The 22,572-nt window shown below is 48.4% G+C and overlaps 1 protein-coding gene across 6 annotated transcripts in view; it reads right to left on the minus strand.

The window, feature by feature from the left end:
* Positions 1-9,460: 9,460 nt before the first annotated feature.
* Positions 9,461-22,572, minus strand: part of RFTN1 (raftlin, lipid raft linker 1) — a 220,885-nt gene continuing 207,773 nt past the window's right edge. The window contains exons 8-10 of one of the 6 annotated variants that reach the window (XR_014825061.1): positions 22,244-22,347; positions 17,147-19,691; positions 9,461-11,854 (exon numbers count right to left, since the gene is read on the minus strand). Coding sequence is in view for 1 of the 6 variants with exons in the window: in XM_021071357.2 (XP_020927016.2) it covers positions 10,406-10,807; positions 19,610-19,691; positions 22,244-22,347 (588 nt within the window). In the remaining 5 variants the exon portion in view is untranslated. Of the gene's footprint in view, positions 11,855-16,117; positions 16,441-16,557; positions 19,692-22,243; positions 22,348-22,572 lie in introns of those variants that run through there. The other 5 variants (XR_014825062.1, XM_021071357.2, XR_014825065.1 and 2 more) reach the window with 5 other exon arrangements.

The following is a 22,572-nucleotide window of genomic DNA, read 5'->3' on the forward strand; positions in this document are numbered from 1 at the left end:
CAAATAATATAAAATTACATAAACTAAAATGCTGAAGTTTTCTCCCTGCCACCTCCCTTGCCATGCCCTCACCTAGAATGAACTTCTGTGTTAAAAGTTTGCTGGGTATCCTTTTAGACAGTTTATGGTGGATTAACATGGAATACATATGGAATACATTTCCTTGTGGATTTCTTTTTTCTTTTCTTTTTTGTTTCTTTGCCTTTTTTTTTTTTTTGCTTTTTAGGGCTGTACCCACAGCATATGGAGGTTCCCAGGCTAGGGGTCCAATTGGAGCTATAACTGCTGGCCTATGCCACAGCCACAGCAACATGGGATCCAAGCCGCATCTGTGACCTACCCCACAGTTCATGGCAACACCGGATCCTTAACCCACAGAGTGAGGCCAGGTATCGAACCTGCATCCTCATGGATCCTAGTTGGGCTCATTAACTGCTGAGTCACGATGGGAACTCCTGGATTTCATCCTTTTAACACACTCAAAATTATGGATATATACCAGAATGTACTTAACTGTATCTCTATGACTGACATCTAGATAGTTCCCAATTTGGAATTATTAAAAACAATTCACAGTGAACAAACTTGTTCTTAGGGGTTTTGTTTACATAGTCCTATACAATTGCTAGAATTGTCATTTCTGGATCAAAAATTGACTGGTATTGTCAGATTGCCCTGTAAAATGCATATTTGATTTATAGTCTAACAGAATATGTAAGTGCTCATTTTCCTACCTTCTCAGAAGACCAGGTATTCTGTCTTTAAACTATTTTTCCTAGTCAATTGGCTGAAAGTTCCTGATTGCTCTCTTAGCATTTTTTCCCATTTAATGTTTTAGCCATTTATCTTTCTTAAACATGGTGTTTTCACACTTTCTATCCATTTTGATATCTAATTTGTAACTTTATAAAATAGAATGAATGCTAATACTTTGTTTCTCATTTATTTGTTATACTTATCCCTGAATTCTGTTTTTTATAACTTACACTGGTGTTTTAAATTTATATGTGATCAAATATGTCAGCCTTTTCTCTTGGTTTTTAATGGATATGTTTGGTTCTAATACTTTTGCAGGTCTTTAATCCACTGGGAAATAATTTTGTGCTGGATGAGGGATAGGGCTCTGACTTCTTCCATATGGTTCTCCAGTTACTCAAGTACCATTTATCAAAGATTCCACACTTTCCCCCAATGATTTTAAATGCCTCCTTTATCACATACCAAATCCCCCTCATTACTCTGTTTCCTAAGTCTGTTTGTTTCTGCCCTGAAATCAGTCTTCATTACTCTAGCTTTTTACTATATTCTGCCTTGTCTTTACTGCATCTTTTTCATCTTCAGGTTACTTAAACGGAAATAGGTCTTATCCATAGCAACGTAACTACTCTCCCAGGTCAAGTTATAAAGGGAAGTGATGGGAAGCAGTTAACTCAGGGGTTAACTTGAATTTGGTGGTGGTCTGCATTTTGGTTGGAACCCTGTTACCAACTGAACGCTACAGAAGTATGTGGCATTTGATGAGTAGTTTGTTTCATTAATTTGCCCTGCAACCTTTCTGTCAAGTAGGCACTGTGCATGATGCTGTCCCATTTTGCCAACAAGGGAGATGAGGGCACGTGGTCAGATGGCTTGCCCAGGTTCACCTGGGTGGGCATAACAAAGCCAGCGTGTAGGGCTCCTTCCTCTTCCCTCAGAGGACTTGCCTCTCCATAGACTCCATTCTGCCTTGGGCTTGTTCCAAAATCCTCCCCTCTCCTCCATCTTTTTAGGGAGACTCAATTAACTAGACCACCCCATCACCAGAGCAGTCCAGTTTGGAGAGATTTTTTTTTTTATCCCACAAAGCCTCTCTGTTGTTAGGAGCCTAGAGAGAAGAAATGCAGAATGAGGCAGAACTGGTTGGCTGTGTGGTCTGATGGAAAGAACATGGAGCCAGGCATCCAGAGACTCTGCTTCCTGTGCCACTCGAGCCCTCCCACCCCCCGTAACCTGCTTTCCTCACCTGTCAGGTAAGTGGGCCTATTCTTAAAATCCCTTTCAGCTTTATCGTCCTACAATTTTATGGCGGAAAAACAGGCCTTAAGGATTGGAGGGGGGGGTGAGGTTGGCCATTCTGATGAGCAATGACCAAGGAGTGTCTTAAATGTCTTCAGATATTTGATTAATTGCCACAGTGACTGTTGTTTGCATCTCCACTGCTGACAGAATGAGGAGGAATTGCCTTGGACTGAAGCAAGGGAAAAGTTTGGTGTGATGTAGAGGACTTGTGCACTCTACTGCTGATTACATTCTGTAGTTGGGGCTCAAGAGAAACGGTGGAGTCACCATTAATAAGAAAGAAAACTGACAACATTTGCCTATTGGGGCTTCAGGTGGGCTGGACTGAGACAGAGGCTGAATTGATAGTTCCCCAGCTTCAAGAAAGGGAAGTTTTTAGACAGTAACTTCGGCATTTTGTGGATCCAGAAACCGGCGAACTTGTGGGTTTTCCTTCCTTTAGAGATGATTTTCTTGTTCTTTTTGTTGAAGAATCATATAAGATAGGAGGTACCCAGGACTGCAGGCTCACAAAGACCGAGGTCTATTACAAGAAGCATTTTAATATTCACCCTGAATAAGTGAAGTCTGCTTCTTAACCATCATTGAGGCTTTATATTATTTAGATGCAGCAGAGAAATCCAAAGCCACATTGAGTTTAATTAGTGAGCAACCCTTTTAAATACAGAAGTATAGGTTTTACTGCATTAGTTACAGGGTGAAAAACTTTTCTTTCACCTGTAACCAACATGAGGTCTGCATTTTTAAACCATCTCTGGATCAAATGAGTCCCTCCATCCCATTTCTAAGACGCAGTTGCCAGCTGTGGCTGTAATTGCCAGCACCACCATTAAAATCGTTTTGGGTCAGAACTTTGGCTCCATCCCCAGACCCAGGACAAACAGTTCCCCTCATACCACATGCCTTACCCGTGGTACCTCCCTACCAGCTGCTTCAGTTCCTTTCCAAAAATTAAAGAGACATTCTCTAGGTCTTAAATATCAAGATTTACATTTTAGTGACTGTAGAATAATGTTGACTTAGGGGTTCAAATCCTGAAAACGAATCCAAAGAGGTTCTAGAAAAGTTCTAAACAGCGGCAGGATCAGTGTTTATTACTTTGAGGAAATGCCTTTGACAAGGGCAATACTCGCTTGTGTCCATTGCGACGGGTTGCTTCAGCATCTCTTCATTCTCCCATCAACTGCAAAATCTGGTCAGTGTTTGCTAAGTTACTCTCAAATCTGACCCCTCCTCTCCCTCTCTGCTGAGGTGTGAACCACCACACTCCCACCTGGACTAAGGCTCGCACTGCTGCACCCTCTGGGCGCCACTGCACAGCCTTCTCCTTTGACCAGAGAAATCTAAAAATGCAGAGCTGATGTCATTTCTCTGCCAAAGACAGATCAAAGGGCTCCCATCACATTTGCTGTGAGGACAACAATCCTACCTACCGTGGGTCCTGGGGCTTTTCCCAGCAGGCCCTTGTCCATCATCAGCTCATCTCTGTTGCTTTGCTGTCTCACTCATTCTCACACACACACACACACTCTTGCTCTGCACACACACACACACACGCATGCTTTCTCTCGCTCTTCACATCTGCCTTTATGGACTTCTTTCACCTGTGTGAAACGACGTTTCTTCCTTCAGCACCTGCGTTCAGATCCCTCCTCCTCAATGCTTGCTCCTCCTCATCCCTAACATTTATGTAGCACCTACTATGTGCCAGCCATTCCCTAAGCACTTTACATGCATTGATTTAAAGCTCACAGCTCTCATCCTTCTGTCACACAGGGTTAAGTAACTTGCCCAAGGCCTCATGGCTGGGAAGTGGCGGAGTCAGGCTTAGCTGACAGCATGGCCCCAGAGTCCATGCCCTTAACTTCCAGGCATGTTTCCTTCCTGGGGACTGCTCCCCTGACCTCAGCCTTCAGATGTTAGCTTCAACACTGATCTCCCCTGCAAAGCCTTCCCCAGCCAGGTGCACTCTACTATCCCACACCCACCTTCACGACACTCCAAGCTTCTTCAAGGTTGGTGTTGGCACAGTCACCACTCGTATGCAACTGCTCAGTGTCTCCTGTGAGCTCCAGGGGAGCCAGACTGGGTCTCTCTCCCCAGCACCAGTGCAGTGGGTAGGGGTTAAAACCTGGACAGTGAGTGAGCTGAGCCCTTGTGCCCATGTGAACACATTGGGGCTTGTTTTGCAGGCCCTGGGAAAGCCAGCACCCACTGAGTGCAGGGGCCAATGGCAGGCCGCCCATTAGCTCTGGTCTGGCCAGAGAAGTGATACTTGGCAACGAGGGCCTGTGGGGAACACCGCCTTGCTTCTTACTCTGGTGATAGCCACCTCAGAAACCCAGTCAAAGATTTGTTTGGTCTTGTTCTTGGATCTGATGGGATGCTGTCACTCTGGGAACAGGCACTAGAAATGCAGGCTCCCCTGGTAAGCTGCCTCGCACTGCCCATGCAGTGCCAGCACCTCTAGCAGAGCTGCCGGAAACAGCCCTCCAGGCTGCCTCTTCCCCCAGGCTCCCTCTTCTCCCCTCATCAGCCCTCTCATGTTGTCTTTAATCCCAACTGCTATCTGGGCCTGCTCAGGTGAGCCCTGCAGCAGCCCCCCTAGGCCCTGCAGTGGGTGTGGGCCATGTGCCCCTGCTCCCTCTGAGAGCTTGTCCTGAACTGGGATGATGTGTGATTTGGAATGAGCTGTGGTTAATATGTTTAGAGCACTGATAAAATGTGCTTCATAAAAAAAATGAATTAGAATGTCTCCTCCTATGCTTTCTTGAAGCATGCCCCATCAAGCCTAACTGTAGTGAAGTATGATCCATGTAGAGGTTTGAAAAAATTCAGACAAGGATTAGACTAACGTTCACTTTTTGTTACTTCTAAACCCCCAAAAAATATGTTACAGCTTTATCAACATCATCATAATGTTTCTGTTAGTCAGGATGGGATCTGCTCCACTTTGGTAACAAACTGTTGGGCGGCACAGTGGTGGTAGCAGGGCCTATGGCAGTTACTTGGGTCCCCACCTCTGTCACCCTCCAAACTCCTCATTCCTTCCAGACCTGCTGTGACAGCTGCAGCCCCCAAACGAACCACAACACACAAGCCTCACGCCAAACCCTGCGAGTCTTTGCAAATGTTACTGGTCACCAGGGCCTCGTCATTGCCAACGACGCCCTTTTCCCCTGTCAGCCACCATGGCAAAGTAAAATTTCCTTCAGGAATCCCCATGTTTACAAGGCATACACAGGATGTAGGGGTTGGGACTTAAGGTTTATTTACCTTCTGTAAAAAGCATTTCATTTCACAAGGAACAAGCTGTGGTCTGATTCATGGCTGTCCTGTGGCTGTGGGTCTCACCCTTGGCTGTAGATTCCCGAGGGTTACAAATCCTGAGGCCCAGGCCACTCCCCAGGACAGCCACCCACAGTTGGGGGTTGGGGAGGGGACCCAGGTGACAGGATTTTTTTTTAAGCTCCCCCAGTGATTCTAAGGTACAGCCAATTATAGAACTCCATGAGATAGAACTCACCAGATGGCAGCTGGGGTGTGGAGATGCCAGGCAGAAACAGGACCTTCAGACATTTGTTACCTGGCACTGGAGCCACACTCCCTGAGAAATTCAAATCAGGTATGTTCACCTTTATTTTTTTTTCCATGACAAATTCCACCAGCATACATGTCATTTAATTATTGAAAAATATCCAACTCTGAGTGATGTAAAGCATCCACCTGAAGGGTGCACCTGGGATCCTATGCTTTTCACAGTTGCGACTGATGGTTGCTGTTTTTGTCCCAGCCTGCTGCTACGCAGGCCTCTTTTTCAAGAGTCATGATCCTCTAAGATATGGGCTAAGAGATAATATTTGTATTGAGTCAATATGCTGTATAAATATTTCTGAGTATAACTCTGGAAATATCATGTAAAAATAACTTAAAAACCATCTTATTTACTATCTTCATTTAAAAAAAAATATCTTCACAAAATGCCTAGAAATAAGCCAACCTAAGGTGACAAAAGAATTGTATTTGGAAAACTCTAAGAGGCTGATGAAAGAAATCGAGGATGACACAAAAAGATGGAAAGATGTACCATGTTCTTGGATTGGAAGAATCAGTATTGGCAAAATAACTATACCACCTAAAGCAATTAACAGAGTCAATTCAATCCTTATTAAATTACTAATAGCAATTTTCACAAAACTAGAACAAAATATTTTAAAATTTGTATGGAAACACAAAGGACCCCAAATAGCCAAAGCAATCCTGTGGAAGAAAAATGGAGCTGGAGGAATCAGGCTCCCTGACTTCAGAGTATACTGTAAAGCTACTGTCATCAAACAGTATGGTACTGGCACCAAAACCAGAAATACAGATCAATGGAACAGGAAAGAAAGCCCAGAAATCAACCCACCCACCTATGATCAATTAATCTATGACAGAGGAGGCAAGAGTATACAATGGAGAAAAGACAGTCTCTTCAAAAAGTGATGCTGGGAAAACTGGACAGCTACATGTAAAAGAATGAAATTAGAACACTCTTAACACCACACACAAAAATAAACTCAAAGTGATTAAAACCTAAATGCAAGGCCAAATACTATAAAACTCCTAGAGGAAACATAGGTAGAATGCCCTTTAATATAAATTGCAGTAGTATCTTTTTTTGATCTGTATCCTAGAATAATGGGAGTAAAAATAAATGAATGAGATCTAGTTAAACTTAAAAGCTTTTCCACAGCAAAGGAGACTATAAAATGAAAAACCTACAGAATGGGAGAAAATATTTGCAAATGAGGCAACCAACAAGGGATTAAGTACCAAAATATATAAACAGCTTATACAGCTCCATATCAAAAAAAAAAAAAATCAGCCTAATCAAAAAGTGGGCAGAAGACCTAAATAGGTATTTCTACAAAGAAATCATATAGATTCATATAATAGGTACATTATAGATAAGCCAAAGGCACATGAAAAGATGCTCAACATAACTAAGGTAGCAGGGCACTAAATTAACATACAGATAATGGCTATATTTCTTTACACTAACATGATATATCAGAAAGGGAATGTTAAAAAAAATCTTTTAAAATCACCCCCCAAAAGAAAACTTAGGAATAAGCCTGACCAAGGAGATGAAAGATTTATATGCTGAGAACTATAAAAAATAAAGGAAACTGAAGATGATTCAAAGAAATGGAAATATACCCGATGCTCTTGGGTTGAAAGAGGTAATATTCAAATGGTCATACTACCCAAAGCAATCTACAGAGTTAATGCAATCCCTATCAAATTACCATGACATTTTTCACAGAACCAGAACAGATAATCCTAAAATTTGTATGAAGCCATTAAAAAAAAAAAAAACAAAAAAAAAACCAAAAAACTGCCAAAGCAATCCTGAGGAAAAAAAAAAATTTAAGCTGGAAGCATAAGCCCCCCAGGATTCAGACAAGACTACAAAACTACAATAATCAAAACAGTGTGGTATTGGCGCAAAACCACATATGGATCAATGGACCAGAATAGAGAGCCCAGAAACAAACCCACACACCTGCAGTCAATTAATTTTTGACAAAGGAGGCAAAAACATACAATAGGGAAAAATCTCTTCAGCAAGTGGTATTGGGAAAGTAGGACAGCTGCAGGTAAATCAGTGAAGTTAGAACACCATCACACCATACACAAAAGTAAACTCAAAATGGCTTAAAGACTTAAATATTTAAGACAACACCATAAACTCCTAGAAGAGCACATAGGCAAAACATTCTTTCACATACATTGTACCACTGTTTTCTTAGGTCAGTCTGCCAAGGCAATAGAAATAAAAACAAATATAGACAAATGGGACTTAATCAAACTTATAAGCTTTTGCACAGCAAAGGAAACCATAAATAAAATAAGACAACCTACTGAATGGAGAAAATATTTGCAAATGATGTAACTGACAAAGGCTTAATTTCCAAAATAAAGAGCTTATACAACTCAACAACTGTTAAGACAACCCAATCGAAAAATGGGCAGAAGACCTAAATAGACATTTCTCTAAAGACGTATGGAATGACTAGTAGGTAAATGAAAAGATGTTCAACATCACTAATTATTAGAGAAATGCAAATCAAAGTTAGAATGTAGTACCACCTCACACCAGTGAGAATGGCCATCATTAACAAGTCAATAAATGCTGGAGAGGATGTGGGGAAAAGGGAACCCTCCTTCACTGTTGGTGGGAAGGTAAATTGGTACAGCCACTTATGGAAAAGAGCATGAAGGTTCCTCAAACAACTAAAAATAGAATAACCGTATGACCCAGCAATCCCACTCCTGGGCAAATATCCGGACAAAACTTTCACTGAAAAAGATACATGCACCCCTAGGTTCACTGCAGCACTATTCACCATAGCCAAGACATGGAAGCCTAAATGTCCATCAAGAGATGAGTGGATAAAGATTTGGTGTGAGTGTACACACACACACACACACACACACTGTAATACTACTCAGCCATATGAAATGATATCTTTTGCAGCAACATGGATGGACCTAGAGATTCTCATACTAAGGGAAGTAGGACAGAGAAATACAAATACCATGTGGTATCATTTATATGTGCAGTCTAAAATGTCACAGATGAGCATATCTATAAAAAAGAGACTCACAGGCAGAGAACATGCTTGTTGCCAAAGGGAAGGGAACGTGGGGGAGGGAAGGAGTGGGAGTTTGGGATTAGCGGATGCAAACTATCTACATACAAGGAAGGTCCTACTGTATATGTAAAGCACAGGGAACTATACTCAGTGTTTTGTAATAACCTATAAGGAAAAGAATCTGAACAAGAATACATATAACTGAAAACAAAAACACCTCTCTTCTCTTTGAACAAAGCCTTCAGCCTTTCCAGGTAAGCTCTGGGGCTTGGGTGGGAAGTTTGCTTAAAAATCCAAAGGAAAATGCCTGTAAAATATGACTGTATATAAGGGTTTTCAATTCTACCCTATAAACATGTATTAAAAATGTGTTTTATTTCAGAAAATTTGCAAATGGGAAAAGATACCATTAAATGATTTACTTAAAAGCTCGGAGACATGCTTAGAAATCGATGTGGAGATTTTTGTTTTAGAAAGGAACTTGTCTCCACCATCCTGGGCCATGTGGGGTGGCTGCATCCTGACTTACCTGGTAGCTCCTGAATCCCACTTTCTTCTTTCTACAAATGCCAGCCAGGCAGGCAGAGCGTGTTGGGCTGGCTCCACCGTTCCCACAGGAGCCTCGATCACTCCTCCAGAGCCATCCTGCTGCTGCCAGGAGTCAGAAACTTAGGATACGTGAATTGAGGATGTAGGGTCGAGACCCAAGGCTAGAACTTTTCATTGTAGGACGTGACATATATACTCAGTACTCAATGCACTAAACTCAAAAATGATTTATTGCTTTAAGTAACTAAACAAGAAAGAGACAAGCTGTTGTTTGGTCAAGACAGTTGGCACTTTCTCCCCAAGGTCTGCCAGTTGCATCTACTTAAAGCCTCAACAGTACTTTCCAGACAACATAAACACGGGATAGCATACATGGGAAGTGACTTGGCCAAGGAGTCACTGATTAAAAGAGCATGTAACACGGGCTTCCCACCAGTTGGCTTGCCCTTATATGACAGTAGGAACATGTGTTCATGTGATGAGCTGAATACAAAACCTTTAAAAAATTTGGGGGGGATTAATACTAACACAGAATACATTCTCAGACATTCTGCAGGAGTAGGTACACACACAGAATTACCTCTTCATTTCCAGATTACCAGGATCTATGGGAACACTTTGAGAAAAGCCAGGAAGCAGGGCACCCCTCCTTCCAATGTCATTTTCTTTGCCAAAGCAGCAGGGGCCTAGGTTGGGGTGTGGGGGTCAGGTGCAGAAGGGCAACTGACCAAGAGCCAGGGTTTGTTACAGTCACCAAGTAGCCACACAAGCAGCAGGGGCTGGACACTGCCCTCAAGGGGTGCGGGGATGGACAACTCAGCCTTGATTTGTAGCCAAGAATTTGGCCTGGAGGCCCCAGGGGTGGGGGCGGACAGAGGCACTGGCTGGTCCATCCCCTCCCAGGAGGAGTGCTGGAGCCAGGGGAGGGCCTCCAACACCCAAGGTGTAGAAATAACCTGCCCTCTTGTATTTTAACACTGGGGCGTTAGGACACATTTCAAATGGATGTGCAGAAACCAAGTCAGGGACCTGATCCTCGTAGGGCCCAGGAAAGCTCACCAAGAGAGGTCAAGCCAAGCCAAAGGGTAACAGGTGACACCAGGGCAAACCAGCCTCCAGCCTGGCCACCAGCACCAGGCCCCAGGTTTACCAGCTCATCAGGCCTCTGCTGCCATGGGCTCTGCAGCCGCCGCCTCTGCACCACCCACTCCAGCATCCTCGCCAGGCTCAGGACCGGGGTGCCCCTCACAGCCTCCTGCTGGGGCCGGGCTGTGGCTGGAGGGACCGTTCTGCACGGCCCCGTCCTCCACACAGAGCTGGCTGTCAGGACACAGCTTTCCTGCTGGGACCTCTGCCTGGACAGGGACCTTCACCTCCTCAGGGGCGCCATCCTGCTGCATCCCTGGCACACAGTTGCCCATGTCTCCAGCTTTGAGCAACTGGTCTTCTAGATTCTTCTCATTTTCTTCTGCTTGCCGCTTGTCTCTGGCACCAAGCTTACTTCTGGGTTTCCGCCTCTGTCTGTTGTGCGTTTCGTTTCGGGAGAACCGCCACTGAAACTAGAAATTGGGGAAGGTGGAGATAAATACATGAATCCGGAGATTCCCCTGGACTTTGGTTTGCTTTCACACCTTCACTTCTGGCAGCAAGACACACAACGCCTGGGATCCCTCACACCATGGCACTACTCAGCACCAATCCTAGTCACGACCCAAATATCACACTCACCAAGAGCCTGTCTGTCTCGCCATGGCATGTGTTTTAGATGTGGATTTCAGGGTTTTGTGGGGGGCGAGGGGTATTTCAGTTGGCGCCATACCAAAGGCCTGGAAAGGGAGGTGCTGAAACCCTATTGTTTGGAGAATCAAGATGGGTGAGGAGATGCAGGCCTGCTCTTCCTAAATGCCAGGGCTCTGGCCACTCCCATTCTGAGCAGCTGTGGACGTCACAGACTGGCCGCCCCCGAGTCAGGTCACCCAAGTCAGAAGGGCACACACCTGGGCACCAGGGCCCCTTCCAGGACTGCCAGGCTCACAACCCCTGCCGAGCTCCTCTCTGCTAGAGAGCCCTGCCACCTTGCCCAAGGTCACAGGCCCTTCCAGGGCAAACTCTGACCCACGACTGGCCCAGGCGGGACAATGACCCATCCTCCTGATTCCAACCTCGGGCAACTCTAAAAGGCCTTCCCCGCTACAGTGCCACCTGGAGCACTGGCTGAGGCCACTGCTGTGACTGCAGGACAGCCAGCATCTCCCTCTGCCCACCCCCCCACCCGCCCTCCCCCACAGGTGTTGTTCCTGAGGGCACTCCCCCTGAGACCTCACGCAAATCCATCTCAAGATGCCACTTCCCAGGGAGCCACACCTGTAGCCAAGACAGGGAGTCACACAGCTCAGAAGCACCAAGGGCATGATCAGTAACAAAGCTCAGCAAGGATGGGATCTCACTGAAGCCAAGGAAGACCACTCAGCTGAAGAGTCCCAGCCCCACCCCTACTGGCCTGTGTTCTCATCTATACAGTGGGCAGAGGAACTCTGACTTCAATCAGGGTCAGTAACTTTTTTGTCTTTTTAGGGCTGCACCTGCAGCACATGGAAGTTCCCAGGCTAGGGGTCGAATTGGAGCTATAGCTGCCAGCCTGCACCACAGCCAGGGGAGCAACAAGGGATCCAAGCCGCACCTGCAACCTATACCACAGCTCATGGCAACACTGGGTCTCCAACCCACTGAGCAAGGCCAGGGATCGAACCTGCGTCCTCATGGATGCTAGTTGGAGTCGTTTCCACTGCACCACAACTGGTCCCGTAATTTTAGTGTCAAAACAACTTGAGGCTTAGGAAGGAGGAGGCACTGGTATATCCACAGAGCAGGTCTGGCTGATCTCCAGAAAGAGAAATTGGTTTGAGGAAGAAAAAGAGGAGGAAAGGTTCAAAGTCCTGCTGGGTCTGCTGACAACAGACAGGAGCTGCCCTGGAGGAAGACAGCCTAGGAGCCTGTGTGCATGGAATAAATCTGGGCAAATGAGCCAGAGCAGACGCGGCAACGCGAAGGGTGGTAAAGTGAAGACTCAAAGAAATGGGTCCCTGTGTTTACAGAAGAGGGATGAGCTCTGGGGCTAATAGCTCTGCAAGGCCTGATCCTCCTTCCACCCCTGAAATGTAAGGGGTCCCCCAGTCGTCCTGAACTTTGCCATCCTGCGTACTCAGGGTGACGCCAGCCTCGGGATGTGCCAGGCCTGGCTGTGAGAGGCACGGAGAACAAGAGTGATGCCACCAAGTATCGAGAGCTCAATGGGTGAAGGCCCAGGTCAGGAGGCCCCGCTGGAGAGACAGGTCTTGCTGGAAGAGAATTGGGGGCCTAGATGGCGGACAAGGGCCTCAGCTGCCCTACAGGTATAGCTCCGGGCCCCTGGAACAGATGTGGTTGTACTTGAAGTTCCGCTTCTTTCTTTCATTTCTTTCCACTTGAATTGCACCACACTGATTTCACCAAATATGGGCTTAAATTTAAGCCTTCTGTGACTGAAAGAAAAACAGAGGGAGCCTTCCGTTCGAATAACTTCTCAGGAACTCAGTGGAAAACCATTTTGTGATTTACCACATTGCTGATAAATATGAGTGCTTTGTTAGGAGGAAACAAAAAGGTGCTATGTAAATTCATAAAGCTCTGCCACCTTTGTGGCATTTCCAGTGGTAAAGATCTACTTCCTCAAGTAACATATTTGCCTTAACATATCCTGGGGTTCATGCATTGAACTCCTTTTTTTGACAAGATAGATAAATTGAAATATTCCGTCAAAGAAGAGGAAAGGGAACAAAGTGCATGCCGAAGTTAGGATTTAACATTTATCCTGTCTTCCTTTATCCTCCACCCCCCAAAGCCCAAATGAGTTCACCTACAAGGTCAACTGGGTTTCCCCTGGTCATTATTTTTTGGGATTCTCTTGTATGATGGCTGACAGGCTTCCCTCTGGAAGTTTGAGCCTTTTCTACCCAAGCTGTGAGTTTCCCACAATGGACCTCTCTGCAGGTGAAGTGGTGCCACAGACCCCACCCCAAAGGTACCCGTTTTAGCCAAGACTGCCGACTATGCACCTCAGGGCTCCACAATCATCAGTGTGGGACCAGGACCTCTGACCTCAGCATGGATGCTGCTGCTTCCAGTGCCAGCCCTGCATGGCTCCTGGGCACCATTAGACCATGGTTCATAACTGCTGCCTTGTCATGTGCAGTAGCTGCTGCATTTTAATTCCAGCCCACATGGAAGAACCTTGTTTGTTTTAAATGGATGTCTCCAGTCCTGCATTTTGCGTATTTTTTTAAAAAGGCCAGTTAAGCCATCCTCTATACAGCAATCTGAGAGGCAGTCAACTCTGAGAGAAGTTGAAGTTTTATTTTTGCCAAAAAAGTGGTGCGACTGCTTTGGCTGAAATGCTAAAACACCAAAGCATTACAAAGTATGGTGACTAAGACCCAGTTCAAAGCACTTGTTAGTTGCCTGTCCTAGGGCAAGTTATTAATCTCTGAAAGAGCTGTCGCTGTGCCCATCGGTGCTATGGGGCACACTGCAGGGGCCCATTCACACTGTAATGCATGGGACGAGCACCCTCTGTAGGTGGGTGGTGTACAGCTGTGACAATTCCACCTGTGCCAGTTTCCATCCTGGATCCTGGTTATTTTCTAATATAAACCTGACATCCCCTCAGAGGCTGCTCTTGCTCAGTAAGCAACAGAAATTCCATGGTTCCTCAGATGCCCAGCCATATTGATCTGATAAAATATGACAGAAGGACACAGGCTGGAAAGGGCCCGTGGCCGGCATGCCAGCCACTTTCTCCAGGACCCTGCTGGAGCTGCTGGGCAGAGATGGCTTTGGGACTGTCCATGCCAAGCTGGATGGGGACTTCTAGCCAACGTTTTTCTATCCTGAATCATTTCGGAAAAATCTGCCAAGCCAAATGCTTTCGAGCAGTTTTCTGTGTCCTCAGATGGGGAATGGTGATGTCACTGATTCCCATGCTGCCTGGGATCCCCAGTGGACCACAACTGGAGACTGCAACCAGGTCACCAGGAGGCTCTCACTTGAGTCTTCCTCTTTCCTTCTCTCCTTTGCAAGGAGGCATTCTCATGAAACAGGGACATACCAGTGGCTAAAACTCAGGGTCTATATAATCTAAAATTAAGCTCTTCCATTTCCCTCAATCCCCAAAGCAGCACTCTCACTAGGCAGCACCATTTTATGATGACCATGTAGAGGTTCAGAGAGGTTAAGTAACTTGCCCAAAGTGACACAGCTAGGAAATGGCAGAGCTAAAATTCAAACACAGGTTTCTCTGGCTCCATACTAACCTTCTATCGGCTTGTTCTTGGTGGGTAAAAGGCTTTAAGCTCATTTTCTGGAAGGAAGGGAGGAGAGGAGGCCAGAGGAGAGGGGCTGCACTTTTGGAATAGCTCTGTCACCTAAGTGCCTCAAGCTTTCAGACTTAACGCTGTTAGATCTCATCTGTTAGGCCAGGTGCTGGAGTCTGAAGCCAAGCGGTCAGCTAATGGAAGCCCAGATTTAACTGCTATGAAAGATGCTTTGGTTTGTCTTACTAAAAACAAATATCCACACTGAAGTCTCCTTGACAGGCCCATTTTTTTTTTTTAGCAAAAATCAATAATGATAAAATTTGAATGGAGATTCACAAGGTGAGTCTGGAAGGGGCCCTAAACACGGGCGCTCAGACTTGAGCGGGCATTAGAATCACCTGGCGGGCTCCTTCAGACACAGGTCCCTCCACCCTGTCCTGCAGTTTCTGACTCAAGAGCCTGGGGCGGGGAGGGAGTTGGGCATTTTCAACAAGCTCCAGGGTGATGCTGATACTGCTGCTTCATGGGCCACAATGTGAGAACCGCTGCTCAGCTAAGAGCAATAGCTGGGCAGGGTTTTAGCGTGTGAAAAGTGTCTCAGGGAAATGAAGACACCCCCAGCTCTCCCGAAGCCCCAGCCCTGCGTCCACAAGAGAGCCTCCATCCTCGTGCCCGCCTCCCTTCACCAGCAGGCAGCCCTTCCTCTTTTGCTGGGACAGTCACAACATTTAAGGAACAACGAAAATTACAGTTGGCCCTCGGAAACGCAGGTTTGAACTGTGCACTTGTACGTGGAAGGTTATCAATAGTAAAAACCACAGTACTACTCAGTCTGCACCTGAGGACTCGGGACCTTAGATAGGGAGGGTCCACTCTCAATTGATTATACTCAGATTAGCCTCTGTGTTGTTCAAGGAGTGGCTGTACTTCAGACCCCAAGGTGACAGAGTTTCCTATGTGGAGGCTCTGAGGTCTGCAGCATCCACCTCCCCGAAGCAGGCAGTCCAGCCCAGGTGACGCGTTACGTCTTGCGTCATTGCAGGGCAAGCCTCGGAACTCAGCCAGCAAGCTGCGAGTCGAATAGGATTGATGGGTCTCCCCAAGCCAGGGTGTCTGCTTTGTGGATGTGGTGCTGGTGTCTAAACTGAAAAAAATCCTAACCAACCGTCCATGCCAGAAATATGTGCAAAAAAAAAGAAAAACTCTCCATTTAGAGCAGTGTGTGTGTCCAGAATTCCGCATCAGCAGGATGAGTGGATTTAATTCACACATTTAAAAAAACTGTCCATACCTGTCTCCACTTCAAGTAGTTTAGCCAGAAGGCAGACTTCTCCTGTATTGTAGAAATCACCTCTTACCTTCCAAGGTTAATATTTGCTTTGAAAGTCACACTCAGAGGTATGCAGAAGGGTTTCTTTCTTTCAAGCTGAAAAGTCTTGATTGGAGAATTTTGTCCACTTGGCTGATCCAAAGAGAACTAAATATACTGCATCCTTGGCATTCCAATCTTGGAACCTCTTTTCTTTTTTTTTTTGTCCAGACCTGTGGCATGTGGAAGTTCCTGGGGGCCAGGGCTCAAACCTGAGCCACAGCATTGACCCAAGCCCCTTCCGTGACAATGCTAAGTCCTTAACTCACTGCACCACTAAGGAACCCCAGGATCTCTTTTCTTACATTTGAACACTAGGAGTTCCCGTCGTGGCTCAGTGATTAACAAATCCGACTAGGAACCATGATGTTGCAGGTTCGATCCCTGGCCTTGCTGAGTGGGTTAAGGATCTGGTGTTGCCGTGAGCTGTGGTATAGGTCACAGATGCGGCTCGGATCCCATGTTGCTGTGGCTGTGGTGTAGGCCAGCAGCTGTAGCTCCAACTGGACCCCTAGCCTGGGAACCTTCACATGCTGTGGGTACAGCCCTAGAAAAAGACAAAAAGACCAAAAAAAAAAAAAAAATGAACGCTAGACATACTGTGAATATCCGGGCTCAGGGGTTTGATTAGCCACTCATCGATCCTATAGGTATCTGTTGAGTATCAGCTAAAAGCCAGGCACTGGGCAGACAACAGTGAGGGGGGAAAGGGTTCGTTCTCATGGAAGTAACGTCTGATTCTCTGAGTGGAGGATAAGTTACTGATCACAAATAATTAGAAATGGAGAGGAGAGGAGTGTGGTTCCTCCCAGTGAATCGCAACAGAGCCTGGCCTGGCCTAAAAGGAGGGAACACCGGCCTGAGAAAATACAAAGGAAGAGAGCACCCCAGGCAGAGGAACCGGCCAAGCAAAGGCCCTGTGGCAGGGAGGGGGCCATGGAAGAGCAGGAAGGCCAGAGCGGCTGGAATACAGAAGTGGGGGCCGGATCCCGAAGGGCCAGGTGACCACAGAACAGGCTTCTACCTTTATCTTCAGAAGAACACAAAGCTTTAGAACCATGGTAATTGTGTCAGTGGGGTGACATGATACAATCTGTTTTTTTAAAAGATCACTTTGGCTCTGGGTGGACTTTTTTTTTTTTAAGGGCCGCAGGTGCTGCATATTGAAGTTCCCAGGCTAGGGTTGAATTGGAGCTGTAGTTGCTGGCTTATGTCACAGCCACAGCAACATGGGATCTGAGCTGCATCTGTGACCTATACTACAGCTCATGGCAACCTTCTGCCAGATCCTTAACCCTGTGATCAAGGCCAGGGATTGAACCCGCATCCTCATGGATACTAGCTGGGTTCGTTTCCGTTTAGCCACAAGGGGAACTCCTGGAGAACGTATCTGAAGAAGAGACCTGTCATCAGGAGGCTGGAATAGTCCAGGCCGGGGATGATGGAGCGGAGAGGGGGGTTTCTAGAGTTTCTAGAACTTAAAAATTGACATGCCTGCAGGACAGAGTGCATATGGGGGGAAGGAGACAGGAAAGCCAAGGGTGACCTCTAGGTGGGTGTGAGTCTCGGGCCCCTGGAAGTGCTGTTCCTCTAGGTGGGGGGAAGGGCTATGTCAGGAGCTGCTCTGAGATTATGGAGCAGCCACAGGGCACCTGGGAAGAGAAGGGAGGGCTGAATGTGCAGAGGTAAGATCTTCAGCACAGAGGTGGTGAGGCTTTCTCCCTCTGGGGGTGGGTGAGATTTTCTAAGGAAGAGGTAGGAGACAACGAGGAGAAATGGGGCTAGAAAACGAGGAAATTGGCGGGACAGGTGAAGGTGGCGGGACAGCCAAGAGGAAAAGGTGCTTAAAGGGGTGGAGGAGACAGACAGTATCACTGATGCAGCGGGGGTCGGGGGTGGAGGGAGGGCTAGGGCCTGATGAGGATGGAGCTACCGCCATACCCATGGGAGACACAGTCTCCTGGGAGCGGGACAACCACCTGCTAGCTAGGGTGTGGACGATGAGAAGGATGAGATGGTACAGTCCCCTCTCTGGGGCTCCACCAGAGAGGTGACCTCCCTAGGTCACACAGAACAGTCAACCCCTGGAACGAGCAGCAATGAATAAGCAAACACTGTTGCAAGAAAGCCGGTGGCCCAGGCGTGTGCCGCTGGCTGGGGGTGGATATTTCTACTGGCCAGAAAAAAACTGACTCCCACCTCTCTGGATTCTCCTTGAGGTATGATGCTTTGCTTTCTTACAGCAGCTTTAAAGCCCTGCCTGAAAGTCCCCCGGCCCTCAAGTTTCCACTGGCTTGTCCCCTCGGTGAGATGCTTTGCCTAGACCAGAATTAAGTCACCCATCCATCCTTTGGATCTGCTGGGACCTCCTCCTTATAAGGGCAGAAGCCGGGCTTCTCCTGGCATCTGGCAGGAGACCTCACCCGCTTTGCTGGAACACACGGTCCCGCAGCCCAGGCCAAACTGAGGCTGGTGGCAGCCCAGGGCCATCCGTCTTCCAGCTGGCGGCTGACTGCTCCCGGTGGGTAACAGTGGATTCTGCGGCTGCCTTATGGTCCTCTGCTGCTGTCACCTGTCACACTAGTGTCTCTGAACCTGGAAAGACCCTCTTCTGCCCGCCACCCCATCTGGCTCTGGAGCCATTTCCTTGGCGTTCCTCCCATGAGTCTCCCCCTGCCCCCCGCATGGATTTGTTGGCCGCAGAGGAGCTGCTCCAATCTGTTCACTTGCTTGGTGCTCCTGTCCAGGCCCCATGTCCAGGGAACAGGAGGAACCTCGAGTGGGGAGCCCAGGGAAGGGGGCCAGGCGAGGGGCTGAATGGGCCTGGTGGGCTATGCCCCGCAGTGTAGCCTTGGTCATCAGAGGGCGAGTAAGCTGGCTCCAGGTGACACCTGACAGGCTTGGAAGGTCCCCTCCACTCACCGGCCTCTTTCTGAGTGACAGTGAGCACCCACAGGAGGAGCACCCATGGAGGCGAAGCGTAGGGCCGTGAAGCATCACAATCATCTCACACAAGGGGAGGGTTTGCATGCAACCACAGGAAACACGGGGAAATTCTGAGAAGTCATGTCTCTCAGTGCACCTGTGTTTCTGTGTTCGTGTCACATCCAGGGAGGAGGAAAGGCCTCTGGCCATCTCAGGACAGCCTGGCCTGAGGACTCACTCCACAGGGGAGGGCTGCCTGGTGTCTACACCAGCCACTGTCACTCAGAGACCTGGGGGGCAGCGCCTGCAGGAAGCGATCTGACAGGTTCTCTCTGCCAACGTTCCCAAAGTTCCGAGGTCCCAAGGATTCATGGGCAGGCCAGTGCTTCAAGGGACTGGTAATGAGATGAAGGTACAAAGAAGCTGGGTATGAGCGCAACCATCCCAGCCTGGGTCTGAAAGCAGGTGCCTTCACGCCCTACCTTTAGCCTCTTGGGAAAGTGGGGCCTGAGCATCCTGGCAGGAGGAGACCAGGGACAAGGCCCTCCAGCGCCCTCACCCAGCCCACTGCCACAGCCTCAGGCATGATGCATTCTGCCAGGGGCTCAGGTGGCCTGGGCTTTGCGAATCTCCAGAAGTTGGAGCAGGCTGCCTGTCACCCCCGCCCAACCACTGTAGAAAACCCGCATGAAGCTGAAGCAACCGAGATCACTCACCTTTGATTCCTTCTTCTTGATTTTCTGAGGCAGACACGGTCTCTGAAGGAAGACTACCTGCTTCGTGGATACGCTCCCCTCCCTGTAACACACACGCGGGACTGACAATGAGTCATTTATACTTGAGGGAGCCCTGAACCTCACCTGGAGGCCGCCATCCTGAACTTCATCCAGGCTGGCTGCCACGGGAAAGGAAGTGTGCCACCAGAGAGGTCAGAGGTCAAGGTGCTCCCCACCCTCCCACCCCCAGGCCATCCACCCCTTGCTTCTTGGGGCGCTAGCTCGGGGGCCCAAGAAAAGGTTTGCAGGTGTCCCTGAAAGGTAGCTTCATGGCTAAAACCTCCCTCCCATGACGTGAAATGACAGCTAACATCTTGGCCAAATGAGGACAAAGCAGCCTCTTCAGTGAGTATCAGAGGGGTGGGAGGCCTCTTCCAAGTTGGCCTTTGGGAAAGAGACCATGGAAGGGCCTGGTTGGCTCGGGATGAGCGGGCAGTGAGGCCCTGCTTGATGAGCTCTCCTGTCACCGTTACAGGAGCCCGGGCAGTGGGCAGGGACTGGCATTAACAAAGTGGGCTGGGGGCATGGAGGCATTTTTACGGCGCAGGGAATGCGCTTCCCTTCCAGGAAGGCAGGACCCCATGGAGCTGCCTTAAATTAGATGCTAGAAATACTAAGAAGGAGAAATACTAAGAAAGAGATCATTTTTTTCCCTCCCTCCTTTTTGCTTTAATGCTAGTATCTTTTTAAAATTAAAAAATTTTTTTTGGCTGCCCCATGGCACATGGAGTTCCCGGGCCAGGGATCAGATCCGAACTGTAGTCATAATCTAAGCTGTGGTTGGGGCAATACCGGATCCTTAACCCACTGTGCCAGGCAAGGGATCAAACCAGCGTCCCAGTGCTCTAGAGAGGCCACCAATTCTGTTGTGCCACAGTGGGAACTCCTGTTTTCTCCCTTCTGATCACTTTCTTAAATCTCTATTTTGGGCACGTTTCTTCTGCCGAGCTGATGTGTCACTACACAGGATGTGAGCGGAGAAGGAGGGAGAGGGCGGACATGTCCTGCTTTGTGCCAGGCTGGGCAACTGCACTCTGTGCTCCAAGCAGTAGGACCACGGCTTTCACCAACCAGACAAGACAGCTCAGTCAAGGAGCAGGCTCAAGGTCACACAGCGGGGATTCAAGCCCAGGTCTGCTTGGTTCCACACGCCCTCCACTCCACTGCGAGGGGGTCATTTAAGGCCAGGAAGGTAGAGGATTGTGGAGGCTCATTTAGAAGGTGTGACAACCTGAGACACAGACAGAGACAGACAGACCTGTCTGCACCCTTCAGGCTGAGAGCTCAGAGCCAGCTGGGGCTTCAGGTTCAAATGCATTCTCACAGGGTTCTTATCATCCAGAGCTGAAGGGGGGCATCATTCTTAGTCACATGGACTAATTAGGAAACTGGCTCAAAGACGCTATGTGTGTACTTGAAGGTGCACAGTTAGCAGGCAGCAGACTCAGGATGTGGGTTCAAACCTTGAGGTCACAAGTCCGGGGGTCCCTCCACTGCACCACCTTGTGCCCACAGAAATCTTGGCCAAGAAACAATATGGAGGATCGGGAGGGGGTGGAGATGGGGGGGCACCACAGGGCGGCTGCACACTGGTTGCTGGTGAGGGCGCAGAAGAGGCAGAGATGAGCACCAGCACTCATTACCCAGCCTGTGCTCTGGGGCTGCCTGCCATCCCCAGACCCCCAGCCCTGCCTCCTTCTGTCCATCATCCTGCAGGTGTGAGCCAGTAGCAGGACCCGGGAGGGCAGGACGCTGAGGGCCCTGGGAGGGCGTCCCCATTGGTCAGCAAAGAGGCAGCCCACTGTCGGAGTGCCTGGGCCTGCAGACGGAGGGTCTAGTCCCAAGTGCTGCCCCTTACTGGCCGTGAGACCTCAAGGATGTGATGCAGCCTCTCTGAGCCTCAGTTTCTGCATCTATAAAATGGGAGCCCTATCTAGGCTCACCACCCCATAGGCAGTTAGGAGGACTAGTTTGATAACAAACTAGTCCTAAAGACAGATGCAAGGCCTTTTAGGGGTGCTAAGACTGCAATGAGCTCAAGGGATGGTGAGCAGAGCCGAGTGTGGACAAACGACTCTGAACGTGGAAATGGAGGGAAGGCCTACAGCCTGGCCTCACGCCCCCTTTCGGGGCCACTGACCAGTGCCATGATCTCGGACGAGTCCTCTAACCTCCCTGGCCACACTTTCCTCAGCTGTAAAATCGATTAAATACAACAACAAAAATCCCACCTCAGAGGATTTTTTGAGAACTAAGTGAGACTTGGTCTGCACCATGCCTGCCTAGCCCAGTATGGGCCATACTGTGCACAGTTGTGTCTGAGAGCCCTGCACCCCCTCCGCCCAGGTGACAGGCCAGGCACCAATGGCTGGCTGAGGGTCCCCACGTGGGGAGAGGGGTGCTAGGGGATGTGTTAAGAATCTGAAGTCCCGGCTCTGCCGCCTCCCAGGTGGAGAGTACATATAAAAGCATCGGTCTCACACGCTTGTCATGAGGATCCAATAAGTTCCATACATAACGAGCTTATCGGAAACAGAGCAAGTATTCAGTGACAGCGATGATGGTTGTTGTTACCTGGTTGTCTTGACAACAGGGGTCGGCAGTACACAGGTGAGCTGCCAGCCATAGGCAGCCAGGGAGTTCAGCAGGGGCACGTAGTCTGTCTGCACCTCGACACCCTGGGGAGAAAGGCCACGGTCAGGGCTGTGGCTGCCTCAAGCCAACGATGTCTAAAGGACAAGAGGGGACCATCCAATCGGCCTGCTCAACGAAGCAGAAAGGGATACCCTGCAGCCTGGGGACCCCACCCTGGCTCTGAAGATGTTTAAAGCCTCTGGAGCCCAAGTGCCAACACAGGATTTCTTTACAGCCCTGACTCAGTCTTGTGCAGTCGGCAAGGAGTG

Source organism: Sus scrofa, chromosome 13 (genome assembly GCF_054392235.1).
Source record: "Sus scrofa isolate SSC_HxYL_T2T_F1_AM1 chromosome 13, Sscrofa_HxYL_maternal_Yorkshire_Landrace_v2.0, whole genome shotgun sequence".
Taxonomy (NCBI): domain Eukaryota; kingdom Metazoa; phylum Chordata; class Mammalia; order Artiodactyla; family Suidae; genus Sus; species Sus scrofa.